The sequence below is a fragment of the Gadus chalcogrammus genome, chromosome 8 (assembly GCF_026213295.1).
Source record: "Gadus chalcogrammus isolate NIFS_2021 chromosome 8, NIFS_Gcha_1.0, whole genome shotgun sequence".
Taxonomy (NCBI): Eukaryota; Metazoa; Chordata; class Actinopteri; order Gadiformes; family Gadidae; genus Gadus; species Gadus chalcogrammus.
The window spans coordinates 1082596-1105084 of NC_079419.1; the positions used below are offsets into that span (position 1 = coordinate 1082596).

The 22489-nt window shown below is 44.1% G+C and overlaps 5 protein-coding genes across 6 annotated transcripts in view; 2 read left to right on the forward strand and 3 right to left on the reverse strand.

Moving 5' to 3' along the window:
- The window catches only part of LOC130387136 (E3 ubiquitin-protein ligase HECW1-like), a 28382-nt gene extending 23776 nt beyond the window's left edge, over positions 1-4606 (reverse strand). The window contains exons 1-3 of the mRNA XM_056596130.1: positions 4390-4606; positions 1363-1507; positions 197-374 (exon numbers count right to left, since the gene is read on the reverse strand). Coding sequence (XP_056452105.1) covers positions 197-374; positions 1363-1479 — 295 coding nt within the window. The 5' untranslated portion in view covers positions 1480-1507; positions 4390-4606. The remainder of the gene's footprint in view (positions 1-196; positions 375-1362; positions 1508-4389) is intronic.
- A 520-nt stretch (positions 4607-5126) lies between these two features.
- LOC130387644 (cytochrome c oxidase assembly factor 1 homolog) lies at positions 5127-7893 on the reverse strand. The gene is made up of 5 exons (XM_056596840.1): positions 7805-7893; positions 6988-7103; positions 6324-6475; positions 6052-6128; positions 5127-5930 (listed from the first exon to the last, which is right to left on the reverse strand). Exons 2-5 carry the CDS (start codon positions 7079-7081, stop codon positions 5780-5782), a joined length of 474 nt encoding a protein of 157 aa, XP_056452815.1. The 5' UTR covers positions 7082-7103; positions 7805-7893; the 3' UTR covers positions 5127-5779.
- Positions 7894-10064: 2171 nt separating this feature from the next.
- LOC130387640 (peptidase inhibitor 15-like) lies at positions 10065-13258 on the forward strand. The gene is made up of 5 exons (XM_056596834.1): positions 10065-10454; positions 11245-11363; positions 11818-11950; positions 12715-12834; positions 13174-13258. The coding sequence occupies exons 1-4, from the start codon at positions 10122-10124 to the stop codon at positions 12832-12834; spliced, it is 705 nt and encodes a 234-aa protein (XP_056452809.1). The 5' UTR covers positions 10065-10121; the 3' UTR covers positions 13174-13258.
- A 53-nt stretch (positions 13259-13311) lies between these two features.
- The window catches only part of LOC130387624 (proenkephalin-A-like), a 42285-nt gene continuing 33107 nt past the window's right edge, over positions 13312-22489 (forward strand). Inside the window, exons 1-2 of the mRNA XM_056596811.1 lie at positions 13312-14272; positions 22277-22417. Of these exons, the coding sequence (XP_056452786.1) occupies positions 14224-14272; positions 22277-22417 (190 nt within the window). The 5' untranslated portion in view covers positions 13312-14223. The remainder of the gene's footprint in view (positions 14273-22276; positions 22418-22489) is intronic.
- Positions 19175-20813, reverse strand: LOC130387645 (interleukin-8-like). Of its 2 annotated transcripts, none has more exons than XM_056596843.1 (4): positions 20627-20813; positions 20394-20526; positions 20156-20242; positions 19175-19951 (listed from the first exon to the last, which is right to left on the reverse strand). In XM_056596843.1, the coding sequence occupies exons 1-4, from the start codon at positions 20697-20699 to the stop codon at positions 19882-19884; spliced, it is 363 nt and encodes a 120-aa protein (XP_056452818.1). In that variant the 5' UTR covers positions 20700-20813; the 3' UTR covers positions 19175-19881. The 2 variants fall into 2 exon arrangements, with proteins under 2 accessions (XP_056452818.1, XP_056452816.1); XM_056596841.1 differs by having other exon boundaries at positions 19175-19954.

Sequence of the window (22489 nt, forward strand, 5' to 3'; positions counted from 1 at the left end):
CTGACCTTTGACCTCATCGGCCCGGGGCTTCTCCATTCGTCCAAAAGGACCAATGACGTCATTAGACCCACTTTTCCGGAATGTGTTTTGCAAAAAAACCGAGTTGATGCTGCAGACCGTGTGTTTGAAGTCAAACTATCGTATAATACTAAATAGCCAAGCCCAGCGGCCACCTCCATGGGTCTAAGCTGCTCACCGATCAGATACATGCCGATCCAGTCTCCAGCGTCCACCTCCTCCTTGATGTCCCAGATGACGCGGACGTCCTGGGGTTGGCCGATGGTGTAGTGGGAGGAGCTAGTGGTGAGCGTGGAGCGGCAGTAGGACGTCACCAGGTCCGTGTCGCTGGTGGACCGTGGAGCGGCGCCCGTTTCCTGCAGACAGATCCGTGCACGTGTCCGTCGTAACAAACACTTCGTACACACATGGAATGTGCAAATATGGGCTCTCAACCGTCTCAGAGGGTTTATACGCTGGAGCGCATTACAAATGATCCCCGCTTGATATGCGCACACACACACACACATACGGGTTTGCACAACATCAATGGTCTGCACAATCTCTGTGTCTGTGTGTGTGTGTGTTGCATTGTGTTTCTGTGTGTGTCTCTGTGTGTGTTTCCCTGTGTGTGACTCTTTGTGTGTGTGTCTCTGTGCATGTGTGTGTCTCTGTGTATTCTTTGTGTGTCTCTGTGTGTCTCTCTATGCGTCTGGGACTATGTGTGTGTCTCTCTATCTTTGTCTCTGTGTGTGTGTCTCTCTGTGTATTCTTTGTGTGTCTGTGTGTGTGTCTCTGTGTGTGTGTCTCTGTGTATGTGTGTGTCTCTGTTTATTCTTTGTGTGTCTCTGTGTGTGTGTCTGTGTGTGTGTGTGTGTGTGTGTCTCTGTGCATGTGTGTGTGTCTCTGTGTATTCTTTGTGTGTCTCTGTGTGTGTGTTTCTCTGTGTGTCTCTCTATGCGTCTGGGACTATGTGTGTGTCTCTATCTTTGTGTCTCTCTGTGTGTGTCTCTGTGTGTATGTGTGTCTCTGTGTGTGTCTCTGTGTGTGTCTCGGTGTGTGTGTGTGTCTCTGTGTGTGTCTCTGTGTGTGTCTCGGTGTGTGTGTCTCCTCCTCGTGACCTACCTGCTGTAGACAGTTGTAATTATGTGTGTGTGTGCGTGTCTGTGTGTCTGTGTGCGTGCGTGCGTGCGTGCGTGCGCGCGTGCGTGAGTGAGTGCCTGTGTGCGTGTGTGTGCTTGTGGTGTGTCTGTGTGTGCGTGTGCGTGTGCGTGCGTGCGTGTATGTCTGTGTTTGTGTGCGTGCGTGCGTGCGTGTGCGTGTGTCTGTGTGTGTGTGTGTGCGTGTGTGTGTGTCTGTGTGTACCTGCTGGAGGCAGTGCCTTAGCTCCATGTGGTGGAGCTGCTCCGGGTTGAGGCTGTGGCGTACCGGGTCTTTCTTCCCACGCCGCCGGCTGCGGGACGGGCGAGAGGAGGACGCCATGGCGACGGCCGATGCTCAGGGGAGGACTCTGCAGGGACGACAGCGGAGAGAGCGCCACAACATGATAACGTCTGAGGGGAAGGTTTTAAAGTGTGATAAAATATGATCAAAATAGAAAAAGCCGACTCATAATTAAAATGTATATCATATAATCTTGTTATAGCAAGCATAACATCCTGTACACAAGATTAGTATCATGTGATATCACGTACACACAACAATAACAAATACGGCAAATGAAAGTACACTTGAAAGTACAACCTCAAAAGGTTGTGCCTAAAATATATATGCAGTGTTTGCAGTGGCACAATACACCGGGCAGCATGCTAAACAGGTGGTGGGCTTCAACGCCGGCCATAAATCGTGAGGCGCGGTCTACAACAAGCAGGTGCTGTAGCGAGCGGGCGTGCCACAGCGCATGCAGGAAAGGAGAGGGAGCTCTTACAGGGGGGTCTGTAAATGAAGAAGAAGGGGAGAGGAGAGCACATCTAAACAAGAAGAAGAAGAACAAGAACAAGAACAAGAACAAGAACAAGAACAAGAAGAAGAAGAAGAAGAAGAAGAAGAAGAAGAAGAAGAAGAAGAAGAAGAAGAAGAAGAAGAAGAAGAAGAAGAAGAAGAAGAAGAACAGACGGTCCAGGGAGTAAGGGAGTTGTAAAAGATGCAGCAGAGAGGGCTGAGTCACGGTGCCGTCGCCGGCAGGCTGCACGAGGTGGGACGGGGGGACGGGGGGACAGTGGCCAACGCAGGCAGACGCAGCGCGGACAGTCTGCAGTGTAGTGAAGGTGCCGTGTTTAATGAAGGCTGCTGGTTTACCGCCCCGGTGTGCTTTGGACGGGGAAAGGCAGGAAGTGAGAATGGCTCGAGGAGGATGTTAAGAACCGATTGTAATGAATTGTTAATAACGACGTGCTAATACGATTTATGATCTCACATTCTGAAAATCATTTAGCACCTCAAGAAGCATGCGATTTCAACCGTCCATTGTAGTCGTTTTCTCTCACTATATATTACTTTTTAAATAATTTAGCAGACGATGCACTTCATTATCGAGAAGGTTGTGGATAGGGAATCCTGCTCGATGATGCCGTCACATAGACTGTGTGGACATTGGGGATTGAACGCAGAACCTATCGGCTTGGAGTCAAACACCTTGACTACTACTCTAACCTGTCCATACATAAAAGGTTCAAGTGAAGTGTATGAAATAAAAGGAAGAGCAGGCCTGTGCCAGTGGCAATGGCTGTCTGCCATAGGCCCCGTTCTAGGCTGATTTATTAAGCATGTTTACATTGTCTACGTTCTACTGAAACACCATATCAATTATCCTGCATCCTATAAGCAGTGCACAGTCCCTGGAACGACCAGAATAAGAACATGACAAGAAAAACCAAAACAAAGACATGGACAATACAATTTTGGACAAAGAACTTGACAGAGCAATACCCGAAACATGTCAACGGACACAGATATCCTTCCATCAGAAACTCCTCACTCTCTCACTCCTCTTGGCAAAACAGCCATGTGTCTGAAACGGATATCGCTCAAATGACCCGCCCGGACATTTGCAAATACACACAAATCCTAGTCCCCGGTTCCAGCCTGCGTTATGGTGTGAGGTGTGACCGGGTTGGCCCCATGCAGAGGAGCCTCGTCGGGCCACAGCCTCCAGCTCCACAGAGCGCCAGCTGAGCTCGGCCTGCTGCTGAGTTCACACTCTATAATTCATCCCTCAGCACCTCGGACCTCGTTAAACGGACTCCCGACCAGTTTGAGTGATGCCTCGGACTGGCTTTATATACGTGGGTACATGTGTGTGACGTGGGTGTTACAGACACACAATTGTTGAGGTGTTTTGACAATTTGAGCAATACACATTTGGGAAGGGCCAAGGAGGTCTCACCAAGAGACATGTTTGTCGATACACACTTAGGGTATTAGCATTATTAAAACCATGAGAGCAAAATGATTAATGAGCTCATTCACTTGTACTTGTGCTGGGACTCATGCTGGGCGGTAGTCCATAGTTTCCAGAGCCTCTTGTTAGTTTGTATTCATGTCAATGTCACCATAAGACATTCCAACAAGAGGACTTCCCAGAACTCAGTTCAAGTCTCCCCGAAGAAATAAACACAATGAAAGATAATGACAGCCATGGGCTGAACATATTGAAATAAACGTTGAAATAAACCTATTTGCTAGATAGAGAGAGATGTGATATGAATCCATGGTACAAAAACTTGATCTCATGATAGAGAAACGTATTTGTTGTATAGAATTAAGAAAAAATATATATATACAATTGTGATATAAAAGTGTATACATGTGCTATTTGTAAATGATTGTTTTGTGCCATATACTAGTAAAGACCTCATTGTATTGAGCAAAACACATAACACTAAATATAGCTTCGAGCATGTTTGGACCACATATGCATTTCTTCAGTGGAGCTACTTGACCATTGCACTGCAATTAATCTGATCAGTAACCACAGAATGTAATATATTTTCCCTATTTTGAAATCTATTCAGTGTAGCCAACATGTCAGACTGTGGTGATATGCTGGTACACAGATCATGATCCCGTCATGGCAGAAGGACAATCAGGCCAGGCGACCATACGGGCGGCAGAGGGAGCGAGCATCTTCGACCCGGGCAGCAGTCTTGGTGGTACCCAAGGAAACAGGATATGCCCCGTGTCTGTACTGTCAGCGTTTTACACACACACACACACACACACACACACACACACACACACACACACACACACACACTTGAGCACAGGCTGAACAGCGAGTTTACTGATGGCGGTGGGAATGACACACTATTGGACATACAAGATAAACGAAACGTCAATTCTAGGCCCTGGGCGTACATGTGCCGATGTTGACATTTGCAATAGCCTTCTTACCTGGGTCAGAAATGACAACTGATGGATTGTGAGCTCCACAGCTATATCATCCACAGCACATGTTTACCCACTCCGTGGGGCGGCGACGGGTCGACGGGAAGTCGTCTGCATATCTCAACGTTCATTTAGCCTATAAGGCAGTCTGTGGCATCGGGGGACCTGAACCATTCGTGGCCTATGCTATGGTCAATAGGCGACCAAAATTCATCTCAGCATCTTTAACCTGACAAAGCAAGGAAAAATAAAGAGGCGAGTTCCGGTCGAGCATTTCAAAGTAAAGCAATCCGCCGCGTCAATCGCTCTAACCGTAGTAATATCCAATTACTTTCAGTCTTCTGAAGGAATATTTGTTATTTATCATTCGACCGCAAACTAACCTAGCGTAATATTTTACAATATAAATTTACCATTGTCTATATAGCGGACTGTACCATGGCCTTGTTTTTCTGCAATATAAATAACGTTAGTACTCAAATAAAGGGTCCACATAAGAGGGCACATTATTTTTGGGAGGATAGTTTAACATTTTGTTAAGATGTTGGTGTTTGTTAAACTAGAGGTAAGTTATTACCGACTCAATTTCGTAACCCTGAACTAAAGTTCCAATTTGGATCCTTTTATTTTGAAGGTCACATTTTGGAAATGACGGCTTTGTTCAAAGCCTATCTGTTTTACTTGACACGGGGGACAGGGCTCTTCCCCGCAGCATCACCATCTTCCTCGAATCAGGGATCGTTTTCGTTCAAAGATACAGTCAGCTGTTGTCTCATTCCGGATGCTGAATTTAATTACGGCAAAGATTCTACCGCAAATACGTAAATCGTGCGTCTTAAACGTAAACAGTATGTTATCGTTTGGTTTCTTGTCTCTGTGTCCCACATTGAAGAGATTATTCAGCATTGATGTTAATAGGCGTGGCAGCTACACATTGTCCATAAAGTGGGACGGATGAAATCCGGTTTGACATATTAACGATAAAACCTGAATGATAACCTCATCAAAGCAGCACAAATTACGTTTTGATACAATCTTGTGTTTACACTAGTCTTGAGACTGTTGCATTAAAAAACATTTAATATAGTCCCTTTACATTTACATTCATTTATATTTTACAACAACACTCAGTTCAAACAATGCCCCCAGGGTCACAAGTCAAATGCAATCATTAGTGATGAGATGGGGACATCCATCCAATTGTTCATAGGTTGAACGTGTGCCTGCTCTTCCTCTGAGTCGTGGAAGAAGAAGAAGAAGATGATCGTCCAGTATCTCTCTTTCCCCCCAGATGCAATAGAGGTGGTATTCCACTCAGCAGTCATTAAGCATGTGCTTTGACGTTTAATAATTATTGTATCAACACTTCTCTGCATGAGGTGGGCTTCACAGCTCGTCATCGAGACCATTTGCTCTGGTCCAGATCCACATCGTACTCCCGTGTCTCTGCCTGGTGCTCTACGGGGACAGAGGGCTGCTCTGGGCCGGTTAACAAATCAAAAGTCTGTCCTTCCCTGAGCTGCAGCGTGGCCAGCTTCAGCTGCCATCTGTAGGGAAGCCAACATGAGCACAAAATATTACTTTATTCGTTCCAAAAACGGTGTTAGGTAGATATGGTCTGATTTACATACCCATTATCAATGACAGAAATATAAAATCATATTTTACCCATTTGTAGCAGGATCTTTGGATGCAATTGTATACAGATATCCTCCAGTTTTTGATCCCGTCACAGGGATCTTCACCTGCAACACCCAACAGTTGAATCAAATCATCCCAGCAAGAACATCAAACATAAATATTACCACATGGTTATTTAAAGAATGTCCAGGTTTAGCTCCAGGAAAAAATACTTTATCGTGATGTGTATCGTTAGATTTTGTTCCTATCCCCCGTGGCCGATCGTGGAGAGATCCCAGTCGGTAACTCGGTCATTGTACCTTGGCGATGTTCTGGTCGATGCGGTTATCTTTGTCCGACAGGTGGATGTTGTGGACCTTCAGAGGGGGAGCCCCCAGTCCTTCCATCGCCTCGGGGTGGTTCTCCAGGCGTTCCACAGCCAAGCGATGGTATTCAGATTTGGCAAAGTTCTCTGATTATGATCACAGACATATGCAGAACAAGAGGATTACATTATTCATGCGTTTTCCTCATTGTTATGCTCTGTTGTGTCACCCACCCGCTGTGTTTATTGTGATGCCATCGCACATCGGTCGGCCAAAACCCAAACAGCGATATGAGCCATTGCTGTGCTTTGATTCACTACGCTATTTTGAAATGGGCCCAAAACACATGAGTAACATTTCTATGAACATTGATGACCACTTCTATCTAGCGTGGATTCATCAATCATTTTCGATAAATGCACTTGAAAAACACGTAAATAAAATAACTCTTCCATGCAATATTTATGATGCATATACAATAAGCTGGATCGGTTGGGTTCTCACTGCAAAGCAGTGAGAATTAAGGCATGTGCATGGTACACACACACACACACACACACACACACACACACACACACACACACACACACACACACACACACACACACACACACACACACACACACACACACACACACACACACACACACACACTTACTCTGCATCAGGTAGTACATGGTACAGATTCCTCCACCGGTCAAAACAGTGGTGAAGATCGTCAGCTGCTGCAGTTTATGCGTAGAAATTCTCATCACTGCAGTCTGTGGTTATACACTGGGAACATAGGTAGACACACATATCCGTTAGTGATGGGGGGGGTCAAACTAATACGGTATATTACAAAATAATAAAATGCAGGCCTATTCCCAAACATCTCTGCAAACTGTACCTTGCATATAAAAGTCAATTACATTCCGCCGATTGGCTACAAAATAATGACGCCTAAAAGCTTCAAGTCATTATGGTGTGCAATGCATTAATGTCGTTTGCTGTCGTGATAAAATGAACCATTTCAATGTGTTTAGAAAAGCATATTGGAAATGTTATCAATTCAGTAGGACTGAAATGGATGTCAGTATTTCTGCAACCTGCAAGATGCCGCAGTTTACTCCATAGGCTACAACTTCTGAACGTATGCCCAAGTTGTCAAAGAACTCGGACCCATCCATGTCGTGTAACATCATTACATGTATGTTGTGCTGGCCTCCACGTGCCTCAGTAGGTCAACGCAACCATTATGAATGCATTTTAACCAAATTGGTGCCGCACGATTCAACATTGCGCAAGAGTTGCAAAGATTGAAACCACTAATGAAGTAACGTTTAGAGGTCTTTAGTAATAGCGCTCTGCTATGAGGGCAGTAACATGTCATTACAAAAATCGTATCGGTAAATTAATTTACATCGGAAAGTACGTTTCTCAGTCATGCCGGACAAACCAAACAATATTGTTGATCGATAAAAGAAATGACTGACCTCAAGCGCGATAAGGACGAGCACTATTCATCTCCCCCAAACCCAAACAGCAACACTCGTGTTGTCAATCCACCCGGAAACGAATACAACAATTTCCGGTGAATTAGTTACTACAAAATAAAGGGGGGGATTTTTAAATGCCTAAGTATACCGTATATTTTTATCTAATTTATACAGTATACCTGGGTGGTGTATGTTAAAGTATACTATTTTATATGCTGTGTGTCTGTGTGCGATAAAAAAAAACATGCTTTTCTTGTTTGAATTAATTCAATTATTACAATTATGAATAATTTCATCAGATCAGAAAATGTTTGCTTTCCGATCCCCAAACCTCCCTTTACCTTCCTCGCGTCTCTGCTGGGTTGTTGTTGGGTTGTTTTTGTTAGTCAATGACTGTATGGGTGTTTTCTAATATAACTGAGAGTATAACCACGTTATATTACAGACAACGTCTATTGATTTTTTGGTTTGAATATTTGGTAAAGGCTCTTTTTTATGGACACAGGATCAGTTCTATACATATTTTAACATGCAACTGATTTTCATTGATTCAATTAAATGACACACATTCCTAAAACTCACTCAAGGCAACACAGAGGATGGTTAGATGCCCTAACTCACCATCATTATAAAAGGCCACCAACTTAAAAAAAAACTAATAAGTAGGCCTAACCAAAATCATGGATTCACTGCGTTCAATATTGAAAGGATCTGTAGGCCTACTGACAGAACAAGTTCTAACTCACCCGCTTGGACTATGTCCATAAATGACCTCAGTGCTTCAGCATATTATGCATGCAACTTCCTCAAACCCCTACCAGTACACAATATAACTTACAAATAGAAATTGATTTTCACAAAACATTTAGGATTGCAGACGTCGACATAGCAAAAGTTGTGTTTTGATTTCCGATAGAATAGTGGTTTTAGGATCTGTATTATGATGTCTTTCAGCAATACTGAAGCATCATGGAGCATTGTCAGTGTTTCATCCCAATTTAGAATAATATCAAGAGATTATGGTATATTGAAAGCATCACGATGGTTCCATTCAAAATATTCTGAAGAACTATCTTGACTTGATTTAACATTTAATATATTTAAATTCTTGATCAAAAAGCGTCTTTGGTTGGTAGGTAGGTCGTCAGATGGGACACATATTTATCGGTTTGTTATAAACGTTGAGCCAACCTTGGAGGAGTACGGCACCTTTAAAGGCTTCTAAAGGCCAATGCATTAAATCAGCCGACAAACAAATCCTTCTCCCACCTGCCAAGTAAAACAACCCCACTTATTCAACAAAATTACAAACATAACCGTTCCTAACAACACATGAAATCAATGCCAATCTTTGCTTGGCTGTTTGGTGAAGTGTGCTGCTGCTGCCTCCTGATGATAAAATGCAGTTTGAAACTGAACCTTTTGTTTTAAAGGTTGGCACTGGTGGTGAGATACAGTTACAATCACTCCTCCGCATTCCCTCGTTGCTTTGCAGGGGCCAAGTTGGCTCGACGCACGGAACGGCGTTAGGCATTATTATTATTCTCCGTTTTTTTCATGAGCCTGACCTCATGTTTGGAGCCCTTTGGTATCTAAATAAGGCAAGGACTTTACTCGGGCTGTCACACAGAGAACAGAGAACATGAAGAAGGAAAAAGCAGCTTACAAAAGCTTTTTAATAGCTTGTAAAAATTCCCGTTGTGTGCACCAATGTAAAGTAAGAGGAACCAGGTTTGATGTTCCAAGCAACCTCAACCTGATAGATCGGGCAAAGGACAACATGAGCCATGTTGTAAGTGAACAACAAATTATGTAAGTGCATATGTTAGTTGATAACCTATGAAATAAAAACATGAGACGGATGTTACAGCGTTTTTAAGTGAAGAGTTATAGGACACATCAGGAAAAATAGGATGCACATAAAAACCCATTGTTTGTTGTCTCGGTTTCAGTTAAATTTAATGGCAACTGATTTAGGTCGTCTATGGATAAGTTGAAATGGCTATTGTCCCTTCTAGAAATATAAATGTCCCTTATAGGCTACATTTGACCGATATGATTGAGTTACAGTGAAATAGGCCTATAGCACTGCAAACTTCCTGAAGAGCAAACATAAATAGCAAGAAATCATTAGCAAAATAGTTCTAAATCCTATTTATTTAAAACGATTGTTCAACATTAATTCTACTTTACATGCAGAACTGCAAAGATGACTTGGTAGGCTAATTGAGGCCAAAGAGAAAAAGGGGGTGGGGGTCTCCTCAGTTCCACATCAGAGGATACATCTTTCATCAGAAATCTCTGATAAAGTTGAATGCCGAGGTCCAAGAGACGAGACAGCCTATTTTATTTTGCGCATCTGATCATAAACCTTGAAATGAGAAACATGTATTTTTTGTGCGCTATATTCTTGCTGGCCACAGCTTCACCGCCCGAAGCAAAAACACTGGCTTTAAACTCAGATATAGATTCATTTCTTGCAAGCAACCTCACCGTTTTCAACGCGAATAAACCAAGAGTGTCGCAGACGCCAATCAGGGCTCGAAGGAAACGCTACATAACGCAGATCGATATGGTTGAAATCCTGGATTATCATAACCAAGTCAGAGCCAACGTCTTTCCACCTGCAGCAAATATGGAATATATGGTAAGAACATCTATCTGTGCATTTCGAGTTTGCAGTTCTGAACTTACAAATGGGCACAAAATGTTGCAACACTTAAACAAATTTTACAATAGATTTTGTGAGAAGCGCACAATTCAACTCTATACAATTATTCACAATTTAACCAGTGGGTGGCAGCATAGAACAAGTTGGCTCTTGCATGTGGTCCAAGACCGAAATTTTGCTTCAAGAGCATTTGTCTGCCTAAAGTTCTGCAGACAATCGGGTGAATTGCTGTTGTGCTTGGACCTGCATTGAATCCAATAAAGTCGAAGTAGACCTATAAATTATGACAGGTCCAGCAGGTCCCCCTCCATTTTCGTGGTAGGCCTATAGGCCTACGCCTCTTGCCATCCCCACCATGGTCAAGAATCAAGATGACTCGTCCTCACAAACCTTTCCAGTCGTCCATCCCGGTATCCATCAGGGATGGTGTAATCCTGAGGTCACCCTGACATAATGCCCTTCTGCAGGAGGAAACCACTTAGATCAGATGGTACATGTCTCTCGCTCCCTCCTCCCGCATGGCTAGCTGCCCGGGCCGATAACAGCAGTCAGCGGTGAGGTTTATTGTAGAAGCAGCAACGATATTTATACGCGTGAGTGATCCAGTTTCGCCGCACCTAGATACCTTACGATTGCAGGAATGCTTGCGTGTTTCAGCCAAATATATTTTGTATTTTCGTTCCTATGATTATGGGTGAGTTTGTTAAACAAAAACAGTTCATAAGCAATGTTTTGAGATCTGCACTATGACCTTGGCGACCAACAGGTGTGGGACAACGATCTGGCCAGGACAGCCGAAGCCTGGGCTGCCACCTGCTGGTGGGATCACGGACCCGCTTATCTGCTCCAGTTCTACGGGCAGAACCTGTCGGTCAGGACCGGGCGGTGAGTAGCTCAGCATACAGGGCCTCGCCCGGACGGGTTCAGTGGGGGTGACCCAGAATAAATAAATGCATGGAAAGTTGCAGAAAAATAACTTTGAGCAAATGTGCTCAAAGAATGGTTGAACGCGAAACAATTTTCTGTTTGATTTTGATTGGCTAGTTCAAAGCCTATCAAACTGCCAGATTATGTGTGTGTGTGTGTGTGTGTGTGTGTGTGTGTGTGTGTGTGTGTGTGTGTGTGTGTGTGTGTGTGTGTGTGTGTGTGTGTGTGTGTGTGTGTGTGTGTTTGTGTGTATGTGTGCGTGTGTGTGCGTGTGTGTGCGTGTGTGTGTGTGTGTGCGTGCATGTGCGTGCGTGTGCGTGTGCGTGTGTGCATGTGCGTGAGAGTAGTCCTTAACATACACTGATGAACAAAGCCGGCTCGCACCAACTCTGTCCCCGCCTCTTCTCCACAGCTACACCTCCATCGTGCAGCTGGTGGAGCCCTGGTCCGATGAGGTGAAGGACTACGCCTTCCCCTACCCCGGCCTCTGCAACCCGGCCTGCCCCCTGCTCTGTTATGGCCCCATGTGCACCCACTACACTCAGGTACCTCCTCCCGCTGTTTGTGTGCGTTTGCTTTTAAATCCACGCATTTCCCAGCATTGTTCATTTCAGGGGCAGGATGGTCCTGTGATGTTCCAATGGGCTGAATGTGGTGACCCTACAACTGGCTATGTCTTTTAGAGGTCCCGTGACATGCCACCAGGTGTGGTGTGATTAGCCGTTACAAGCCGTTTTGGAAATCTGCCCCTTATGACATCACAGGTGGGCGTGTCCACCTAGATGCGTGCTGGATAGATCAGTCTACCAGCCTGCCCAGTGGACTGTAGCACACGTTGCTCATCTATCCGTCATACATCTAGGTGGACACGCCCATCTGTGATGTCATAAGGGGCCGATTTCCAAAACAGCTTGTAACGGCTAATGGGACCTTTAACTGATATGGGGGGGGGGGGGGGGATTTTCCCCTTCTGAGTTGCATGCACCTAATATTTGTACAAATATTAGGTGCATGCAAATAATATTTGTAAAATGGGCCATAAATCATCTGTAGTTCAATGGAGTCGTTTTATGGAGTATGCTGGAGGCACAGTATTAAATTAAAATGGTATTTGAAAGTTGCATTTTTGCAAAGATTGATATATGCAAAATAAAAACATAAACCTTTTGTCTGTCTGTATGCAGTGGCAGCAAACACACAGGGAGATTCCAGAGTTTTCACTTGTTGTTAAAATACAACGCATCTACTTAATAAAGATGTCCTTATCATCATGGCATTATAATGAGGAGTGTCTTTTCCTTCCATGGAGATGGTGTGGGCGACCACCAACAGGGTGGGCTGTGCTGTGCAGACCTGCGCTAACATGCTAGTGTGGGGAGCTCTGTGGAGAGAAGCTACCTACCTGGTCTGCAACTACTCACCAAAGTAGGTGGGATGATTGCACTCCTGCTTTCAGCTTCTCCTGTATACCACCCGCCATGAGATCATGACATGGCACGCTCCATGATGTGAAGGAATTCTGATGACCCAAGTTAGAGTCAATCAATCAGGGTTGTGTAAATATAAATGGTTACACACGCACACACACACACACACACACACACACACACACACACACACACACACACACACACACACACACACACACACACACACACACACACACACACACACACATGCATGCTTAATACTTACATACATGCACCGACTACATTGGCTTTTCCTTAAAAATGAATTAATAAATGGCGTTGTGTTGTTTCCCATTTAGGGGGAACTGGGTCGGAGAGGCCCCGTACCGTGTGGGGGTCCCCTGTTCCTCCTGTCCCCCTGGTTACGGGGGTTCCTGCAGAAACAACATGTGCTCCCCTCCGGCCCAGTCCAACTTCATGCACTGGTTCAAGTGAGGCAGGGCCCCCCAGTGATGGGGAAGAGTTGACGCTGTAGCTCCTCAGGCTAGCTTAGACTGAGTCAAATATAAGGGATGCATATTGGGCTGCTGTTATGTTATGTAGCCAGAGGGGTGGAACGTGTTTTAGTGTTCAATGAATTTATAGTGGATTATACATGTCATGCTTTGGTCAAGCTATTACATCAAGCAATTGATGTAAGCCTACCAAAGTCGATGTACTTTAAATCGATCAATAACATCATTGTGTAACTATTGTGTCGGCATGAGGTTTGAAAATATTATTAATATTTCATTATGATAAACCAATGAAAATAATGTGTGGATTAGGTTTACTTAACTAATATCCAGATTAACATCAATCATAGAACGTGATTTAAAGTTAAAGTCCTAAAGCATCCATCAAAGGTTTGGTGAAATTGCATTGCAAGTGATTTCAATTTATCCTTATTTACCAGAGTCACAACAGTTATAGTTTGTTTAATGTAATTTTTCACAGACAACATTTTGACATTCAAGACCTTTTAAAATAAAAATGTGAGATGAAAAAGCAAAAGGCTGTTGGGCCTTCTTTGATTAACAATGAATTGCCTAGTGCCAACGTGAATGTTCTATAGCTTGTGTCCATGCTAAATGTGTTATCTTCACTAGTGTCATCTACTAACGGCAGACCCATAATTAGCGTAATGAGCGACACCTGTGATTTTCCTACGATGAAGCATCGGTGAAATCTCTCCGTTCAGTCCAAACCGCCTTCGTCCCCATTCAATCTGTGGTGATACCGTACTTCTACCAGGTGATGGCAGTATTTCTCTATTTGACCCGAGAAACTAGTTCAAGCAGGAATGAAGGACATGCGCCTACATTGAGGAGCTAAAATGATTAAGTCCAGAACACGACACTACATTCAACATGCGGAAGATAATTAGTCATCCAAAGGACAAAAGGAAGACCAAACTCTGTAAGTAAGAAGTAAGAAAGTTAGCAATGTCATGACTCATGCTCAGGGCAAATAATCACCGGAAATACTATGGCAACTTATGCATTTACATTAAGGGCATTTAGCAGACGCTTTTATCCAAAGTGACTTACAATAAGTACATTTAACTAATAGGCTATTATATTATAAGATATCAATGTGTCTCCTCTCATGCATGCTTCATAAACAATATTCTCTTCGAAAATGACGTAATGAGCTCCTTAACAAACCCTGTTTTACACTTTATATGTGCCCCAAATAAATAGGTATCATCCCCTTTTAAAAAATAAGAACGTATTCCTTCAATAATAATGTGTTAGATATGTTCTATAAAATCCTCTGTATTGAATATTTTGCTATTGTGTGTAGATTGGACAACAATGACACCATAGCTTTTAGGAGAGCTCCAGCCATGGCCTGAACGCCATGGACTTGCGAAAAGCCTTTTCCCTCTGGGCTTCAGGAATGGAGACAGAGAAGAAGGCACACAAGGAAACCAGTTACCTGTTGAATAATAGTGCCTTTTTCTTCCCTTGATGAGGGCTGAATCCCATTGGCTGAACTGAGGATTCTAGGATCGTTATGTATACTGCAGTTTAATATGCCAGTTTCATAGAATACAGTATCAATGTCATAGTAGAGAAAGATTTTGTGTGTAGTTACCTAGAGTATGGATTCTATACACATCTCAAGAGTTGGACAACACGTCAATATCACATCTCGCTCCAATAGATTGATTCTGTTTTTTGTTATCTCAGCTTTGCTGTTGTTCAACGCACCGCTACGTGATGACCTCTCTCTGGTCAATACAGATCACCTTTGTTGAAGCTTTTAGTGGTTGGTCTTCTTTTATCACTTTCACATGTTTGTCTTAGAAAATGAAAAGTTCATACGTGTGTGTTTGTGTGCGCGTGTGTGTGTGTGTTTGTGTGTACGCGTGTGTACGTGGGTGTGTGTGTGTGTGTGTGTGTGTGTGTGTGTGTGTGTGTGTGTGTGTGTGTGTGTGTGTGTGTGTGTGTGTGTGTGTGTGTGTGTGTGTGTGTGTGTGTGTGTGTGTGTGTGTGTGTGTGTGTGTGTGCGTGCGTACAGGGTATGCCTGTTATGGGCATCAGCTGTGGCTGGCCAACCACCACCACCTCGTCTTGTCGTAGTCACCTCTTGTTCTCTGTGTTTTTGTCTTCACTTTTGTTATGATGTCGTACTGTATACACCATTATACATTGTAAGCAGTACAATTATACAGTGTTTTGTGTTCTCTGCAAAATATTAATATTTTTAGTGTTGGAAAAAACATGCAGATCCTATAAACCCATTATGCTCTATAGCCTTATCTATACCTTTGTATTCCATTTGCTCGTTCTTTGCTTCCCATCTGGTAAACAAAGTTAGTCAAATTGTCTCTGCTCGGAGCCGTTAGTCAACATATTAAACGGTTCTACAGACAGTTGTACTCCATAAGCTAAATGACTAGGATGTACCATTTAACCATATAATATGCCATCTTTATTCGCTTTTACTTCCCTTTTTTCTGAGGAAAACAATTTGTTATGGGATTACAAATATAGCTGTAGGCAAAATCGTTCCATACCCATGGTGCTCGTTTGCTGGAAGATACTGCCGAAGCCCGCAACCATATGAAAGCACAATTTAGGTCATTATTGATTCTTATTGATTCCCAAATGAAACCTAACTGATAGCAACTCAATGGAGTGTATAACTTTAGTGTCCCCCAAGGTTTCACACTTGATTTCATATGTTTATCTGATTGTATATTGACATATCTCTCTGTGGGTCTTTTTCATGTTCTTTCAGTTTTATTTGCTGACAATGATGATCTCCACTTTGGTGTTGATGTTCTCTCCCGCCTCTCGTGCAGACACCTTTCACTTCTCTGTTGAGTCACAGCTTTCATCATCTCACTGATGTGTCACGCTGCTAAATGATTTGATGAACATTAGCAGGTGTCAGCAGGGGCTCTACTCCCTGCACACACCCTCGTACAAATGTGTGCAAACTACAATACTACACGCACACACACACACACACACACGTATACACAAAACCACTTACGCACACACACACACAAACACACGTGTACACAAACATGTATACACAAAACCACACACACACACACACACGCACACACAAACACACGTGTACACAAACATGTATACACAAAACCACACGCACACACACACACACACGCACACACACGTATACAAAAAACCACACACACACACACACACACACACACACACACACACACACACACACACACACACACACACACACACACACACACACACAAACACCTACGCACGCCCACACAAACCTGCAGCGACCCAGGCACTGGGATGGGTCGATTGCCAGATGACACATCAGGAGGCAGTCACGACTCACCACGATCAAAACTGACAAAATAATCTAAACCAGGAGGATTATGGGTATTTCATTGCGCTCATAACACAAAAGTGGTTAGAGTGAATTGCAGCCTGAAAGCAATAACAATGAGAGAGTGAGTGAGTATGCATGTTAGTCAGAGGTTTGTCAAAAGGGTTTAGCTAATATTTATGTTTCATATTGCAAAGGATTTAACGTGGGGTGTGATTTTTGTTTCTAATACTAGCACAAAGATGGCAGTATGCGAGAAAGACATGCTATTGTTTTCGACATTAAAACAAAAATCCAACCTTTCACCGAGGTTAACATGCAATATATGTCAAAAATCAAGGTGCTGTTAAGTTTGCGAAGATTGTGAATGCTCCCTAGAAAAGTTCAGAAACTTTAAGTCATGAATTGGGAACTTTATTGAGTACCATCATGTTTTTGGACACTGCATGCAACAGAGTAGCACTCTTCTGCTTCAGGTGAATTTGGCAAAACAAATTCATGCAAAAATTTCTGGATGGATTAACCTGGGCCGTTGTTCATAGGGTGCATCACCTCACCAGACGCTGTGAGATACGGCTTTCATGAAAACCAATGGAAGCTCTTTCAAGAAACCAGCCCTATTCATTCGTCAATAGATGGTTAAACAACCGTTTAGCAATGCTGTATCTTCATTCAAGGGCCGTGCGACTGGGTGATTGCTGTCAAAGATTGGCCAGAGATGTCTCTCGGTTGGCTCTTATCTAAAATTGGTCATGATTGGCTATCGATATGCAAACTTTTGAGTGTTTAGCATCTGTACCTTTGCTGTAGCTTCATCCCCCACCTTGACAGTGTGATTTTGTGGCTTATAGTTACTAAACAATATGTTTTAATCCAGGGATCCTATTTCCACAGCCATAGATCTAATGTGCGTGTGATTATAGATGCCTTGAAGATCTTTCTAGGGTTAGTGCCGATGTTTTGGTCAAAGCGTTCGCTCCACAGTGGCGTTGCTGAGGTCCCTTTACTGATGGCTCCTGACGTTTGAACTTAAACCAAGGGTTAACCACATCCATACGAAGCTGGTTTCTAAAGGAAAGTCGCCTTTTAATGCGCGTCTCCCTGCCCCCCCCCCCCCTCCCCCCTCCTGGGTGACACAATGGCTCCCCAAAAGTCACCCAGAGTTTGATTGATTCCAGAGAATTCCTTTCACACCCCGTTCTGAGAGAACAGGAACTATTATTATCGAACCCGCCATTACCAGGAAGAACCCTCCGGAACGGCAGTCGTGGAGGTGGTGAAAGGGCCGCTGATCTCTGGCTGTTCACCTGACTGCCTTCACTGATGGCCTGTCTTTCTCTCTCCTGTCCCTCTGTAGCATCGCTGTGTGTGTCAGACGCCGTCGGCCTCTCCGAGCCAGTTATTCTTTTAAGGGCTCGTTAACATACTGATCAACGCATCATATTGCTGCCGCGGCTCACCGCATCCGACAAATCGTTTTAGACTACTGAGGTCCTGCTGGCCTCCTCACGCTGTTCCAGCCCAGCCCTATAGCGCTAACCTCGTCGGTAAGACTACATCATACTGTCCACTTACAGTCTTAATCAGATAAGTGTGAACGCCTCTTAAAATAATGCAACCGCAAGTAACTACACTTTGTTTAGGAGTAGGAAACCTCTACTCTGGGATTAGGGTTAGGGGTAGGAAACCTCTACTCTGGGATTAGGGTTAGGGGTAGGAAACCTCTACTCTGGGATTAGGGTTAGGGGGAAGGATTGGGCAGTTTCATAACATTATTCCATATAAAGTACACACTGTTTTATATTGTTACATTGATTATTACATAATTCATAATGCAATTTTGCAATCTTTTTGTGGTATTTAGTTTCCCTAGGACTGCTCCTTCATGGCTGTCCACCGTCCTTGGGCTGCCCTTCTGCATCTCAAAGGCCTCTTTACTCCAGAACTTAAAGGAACAAACACTCAGAGCCTGCCTCTAAAAATGCTCTCACCTTATTTTCATTCTGGGGCTGCGTGAAATCCTGCTGACGGCCCTCAGTACACCTTCAATAAGAGGAGCTCCGCAGTGTCGCATCAACGCTAGATCAATCAGGAGTAGGGGGTAACCATGTCAGCCAAACAGGTTGTGCATGCAGTCCCATGTGTTTGATAGCACTTTAAAAGCATTAATAAAGTAGTATGTTCCACCATAACTTGGATTCACTACTACTAGTACAACCTAATTAATTAGAATTCACGTTACATTTTGTGCTTTCCGTTAATTTCCTTGCTGTTCACTCTTTCTGCCTGAACGACCATCACCATTCAATCCCAGTTTTTTGGAATCCAGTGATATAAAATACACACAAACACATGATCACGCACGCACGCACGCACGCACGCACGCACGCACGCACGCACGCACGCACGCACGCACGCACGCACGCACGCACGCACGCACGCACGCACGCACGCACGCACGCACGCACGCACGCACGCACACACACACCCATTGTAAAGCATATCGGATTAGCATATGGAGTGCTAGAGGCTGCACAGATGAAGCAGCAGCTCCAGGGCCGCCCAGCTCTCTCTATCGACGGCCGGTGGGCAGGCTGTGATCACCGAGCCCATCCTGCCACACCACCCGCTCCACTCTGCGCTCCAAATAGCGCTGCTGAAGTAGCTCACCAGCCAAAGGTCGGCTGGCTGATACGGAGATGTGTGAGGGAGGCACCACTCGAAGCCCTCGACCGCTGGGGGGCGCGGGCTGGGGTCACTCTGCTGTGACTCATCAAGGGGCTGATTGGACGACGTCCTTCGCGGTTTCGGGGAGAGGGGCGGGGTTTCACGTCTCCAGCAAAGGTCGTACTCTTTTTGACGTGAATTTATCGTTTTGTAGCCGTATTTTCAGAACTCTAACTGCCAAAAATGGAACTAATTGAATGTGATACTTGAATACAATACTTAATTCAAGAAGTTTCTAAACATTTTCCAAGTTATACAATTGAGAAAAGAAGGGAAAACTCCCTCAGAGGTAGATAAAACAACTCTCTTATAAAAAATATATGCTAATAATGAAACGTAACATATTCATGTTTCATGCAACAATTATTCGAGGTATAGCTTAATAGTGCCCGGCACTAATTCACCACGAACATAACACAAATATTCCGTCAACCACAACAACAATTCAGTGACCTTGTCTCCTCATGGTAATACTACTTCTGATGGTGCTTGTCCACAAACAGCCCAGCATTGAACAATTCTGTTTGGAGATTTAAACGTCTTCTGCTGTGGAGAGAGGTGGAAAATAAATGATTAGTGAGAGCATTCGAAGAAGCTTTAAACATATCATCCTCTATGTTCAAAGGGTCAAGTTACACAATCCAGGATCTACAAGCAAAGCAATACTTTGTGCTGATCATTCAAGCGTAGTTCTGGACCTATGGATCAGAGAGTCTGGTTGCCTTTAGGAGAGGGTTCTGGGCTTACCTTGACATCATCCTCTCAATAGCTTTCTTGACCCATGGAGCTTCAGGATCCAGACAGACCTCTAGGTCTGATATTTTCAGAGTGGCACTGAAACACCAAACATGAAGCAGACAATGAGTACGACCAACCACTTCTCATATCCCAACAAGGTTCAAGGAACTATCTCCATGACATTTAAGGGGCAAACATCACTGTAGAGGGAGGTGATGTGAACAAAATATTTCTGAGGAGGACTCACATGATCTCAGATTCTTCACAGTGAGAATTGGCCGGAAAGATCTCGACCTTCCTGATGTGAGGACGAATCTGACGGCTTTCTGTCTGGATGCAGCGGCAGCGTAGTTCCATCCCCAACCCCCGCAGACTTATACCTTAGGAGACAAAAGTTAGAGTAGACTTAGATCACCTAAAGACAAGTGTCTCTTACTCTTAATAATCACATGAATATAGAAGCATAACATAAGGACCTACCTTCAGTAATGGTCAGCAAGGCCAGGAAAACCAGTAGAGGGCTGATGGGGATTTTGCCGCTTGTCATCTTCATTTTTAGAAAACAATCAAACTTTTAACAACTGAGGTTTTCTGATCTTCTGATATTTGACAGGTTCTTCGCTACTTTTCTTCTCTCTGCACAGCTCTTATCACTTTCACTGCTGAATAACTCTCTGCTGAATAAGTCTCAGAGAAAGAGAGTTCTGCCTTTTAAAGCTGCTGGATGGCTCACAGCCAACTCTTATCTGGATCTGGCCGCCTTCTGCAGCAAGATCAGCCTCAAGTATTTTCAACACAGGACGACAATTATTTTTACAAGTAATTGTAACCATACTTGTGACCAGTACTTTCACAATATAAACTATTAAGCAGTAAAGAAAATAAATGATTTAAACTTGATTTAGTTCAACAGCCTCATTGAAGTCTGTTAGGCCTAAAAAAATGTTTTGTTCGGTTCCGGTTTCCGACCGACCCTGTCTATTTATGTGCGACCCAAATTATTATATGATCTTGGAAGATCTATCTATTTTGATAGGAATGTAGGATTATGTCATTAAATCAGCTGTGAAAAATGTCAGGTCATCTTCAAAAATGAGGATGGCATAGCTCCCAATGTGCCATGATGAATTATGTTGATTGAGGGGCTGGCAGTCACTAGATGAACCTTGCTAATCCAGTGAAGGGACCAATAGACAAATTATAGCCAGTGGGGTACCATAAAATGAAGTAAAAGGAAAAAGGACCGTTTTGTACAAACTGGGGCAAAACAAGATGAAAAGTACAATTAAGTTGAGTAAGAAAGGTCAATGCTTAAGAAAGATTAAATGTCTGTAAAAGAAAAAAAGGCTGAAAAGCCCCACTTTCTCCTGGCACCTTAGTGCTTTCTATCTAATGGGAAAGGGCCGCTTGATATTTAGAATGTCAAGTGGTTATGCTAAACAAAATGCTACTTGTCGTTTTAGACGAGACATTCTGTATGTTAATAACATCCCTGCAGATATAACATATTCTACTGATCTCGCCTCAGTTCACTTCCTTCTGCTTTCCAACAGAAGCCTTGTGCATCAGTGAAGCGTGACACATATTCACATTTGTCAGCTTATATTCGTCAAACTCCCAAACAACATGTGACGGGGACCATATAGTTTGGATCGTTGGCCTTTGTTTGTGTTTGGCCGACATGTGATCATCATATCACATCACATTGGTCTCACATACCACAGAGGCCACAGCACAGTATTTCATGGATCGCCATTCACTTGCATCGCATTATGTCCGTTCTCACAGTCAGGTAATGTTATTCCACAAAGCGCGGGGAACGGTTCCCAACCTATTCCTACAGCAGTATGTCTCCTTGCCCCGAAGCTAGGCTACAAATACCCCATTAGCCCGCTGGCCCAAGGCACCCATGCTTATGCACAATGTCCGACTCCGGAGCGAGGAACGGCCACATCGCCCCCCCCCCGCCCTATGGCAACGCCAGGCCGCCAACGGGCGCATCGCCAGCGGGGGGCAGCCCACCCCCGCGCCCAGAGTGCACATGGTTCCACCCCATCTGCCTGAGTCCAGCGGATCAGTAGGATGACTTTGGAACGCTCCATTAACTGTCTGTGTCCTCTGCTACCTCAGGCCTGCGTAACGACGTTAGGACCGCCGGAGGGCAAGCCACCGTCGCCGCATCCTTCCTCCGGGGAGCGCTTTGGACGGCGGGCGTGATGCCATCATCTGAGCGTGCCTGGGCTCCATTCACGTCGTGGGAGGAGGGAGAAGGTAGATCAACCCTCACTGCACCGCCAGCAGCGAGTACACTGAGATGATCTTCTGCACGCAAATGATGTGAAG

Bases quoted from the DNA above. Each gene is read 5' to 3' on its own strand.
- LOC130387644 (XM_056596840.1), bottom strand. From the start codon at position 7,081: ATGAGAATTTCTACGCATAAACTGCAGCAGCTGACGATCTTCACCACT. The intron at 6,476-6,987 runs GTAAGTGTGTGT...GATCATAATCAG, and splicing joins CATGTACTACCTGATGCAGA to AGAACTTTGCCAAATCTGAA. The intron at 5,931-6,051 runs GTAAAATATGAT...GCTTCCCTACAG, and splicing joins AAAGATCCTGCTACAAATGG to ATGGCAGCTGAAGCTGGCCA.
- LOC130387645 (XM_056596841.1), bottom strand. From the start codon at position 20,699: ATGAAGATGACAAGCGGCAAAATCCCCATCAGCCCTCTACTGGTTTTC. The intron at 20,243-20,393 runs GTGAGTCCTCCT...TTGGTGTTTCAG, and splicing joins TGTGAAGAATCTGAGATCAT to TGCCACTCTGAAAATATCAG. The intron at 19,955-20,155 runs GTAAGCCCAGAA...CTCTCTCCACAG, and splicing joins ATTGAGAGGATGATGTCAAG to CAGAAGACGTTTAAATCTCC.
- LOC130387640 (XM_056596834.1), top strand. From the start codon at position 10,122: ATGCCGAGGTCCAAGAGACGAGACAGCCTATTTTATTTTGCGCATCTG. The intron at 11,364-11,817 runs GTGAGTAGCTCA...TCTTCTCCACAG, and splicing joins CTGTCGGTCAGGACCGGGCG to CTACACCTCCATCGTGCAGC. The intron at 11,951-12,714 runs GTACCTCCTCCC...CCTTCCATGGAG, and splicing joins TGTGCACCCACTACACTCAG to ATGGTGTGGGCGACCACCAA.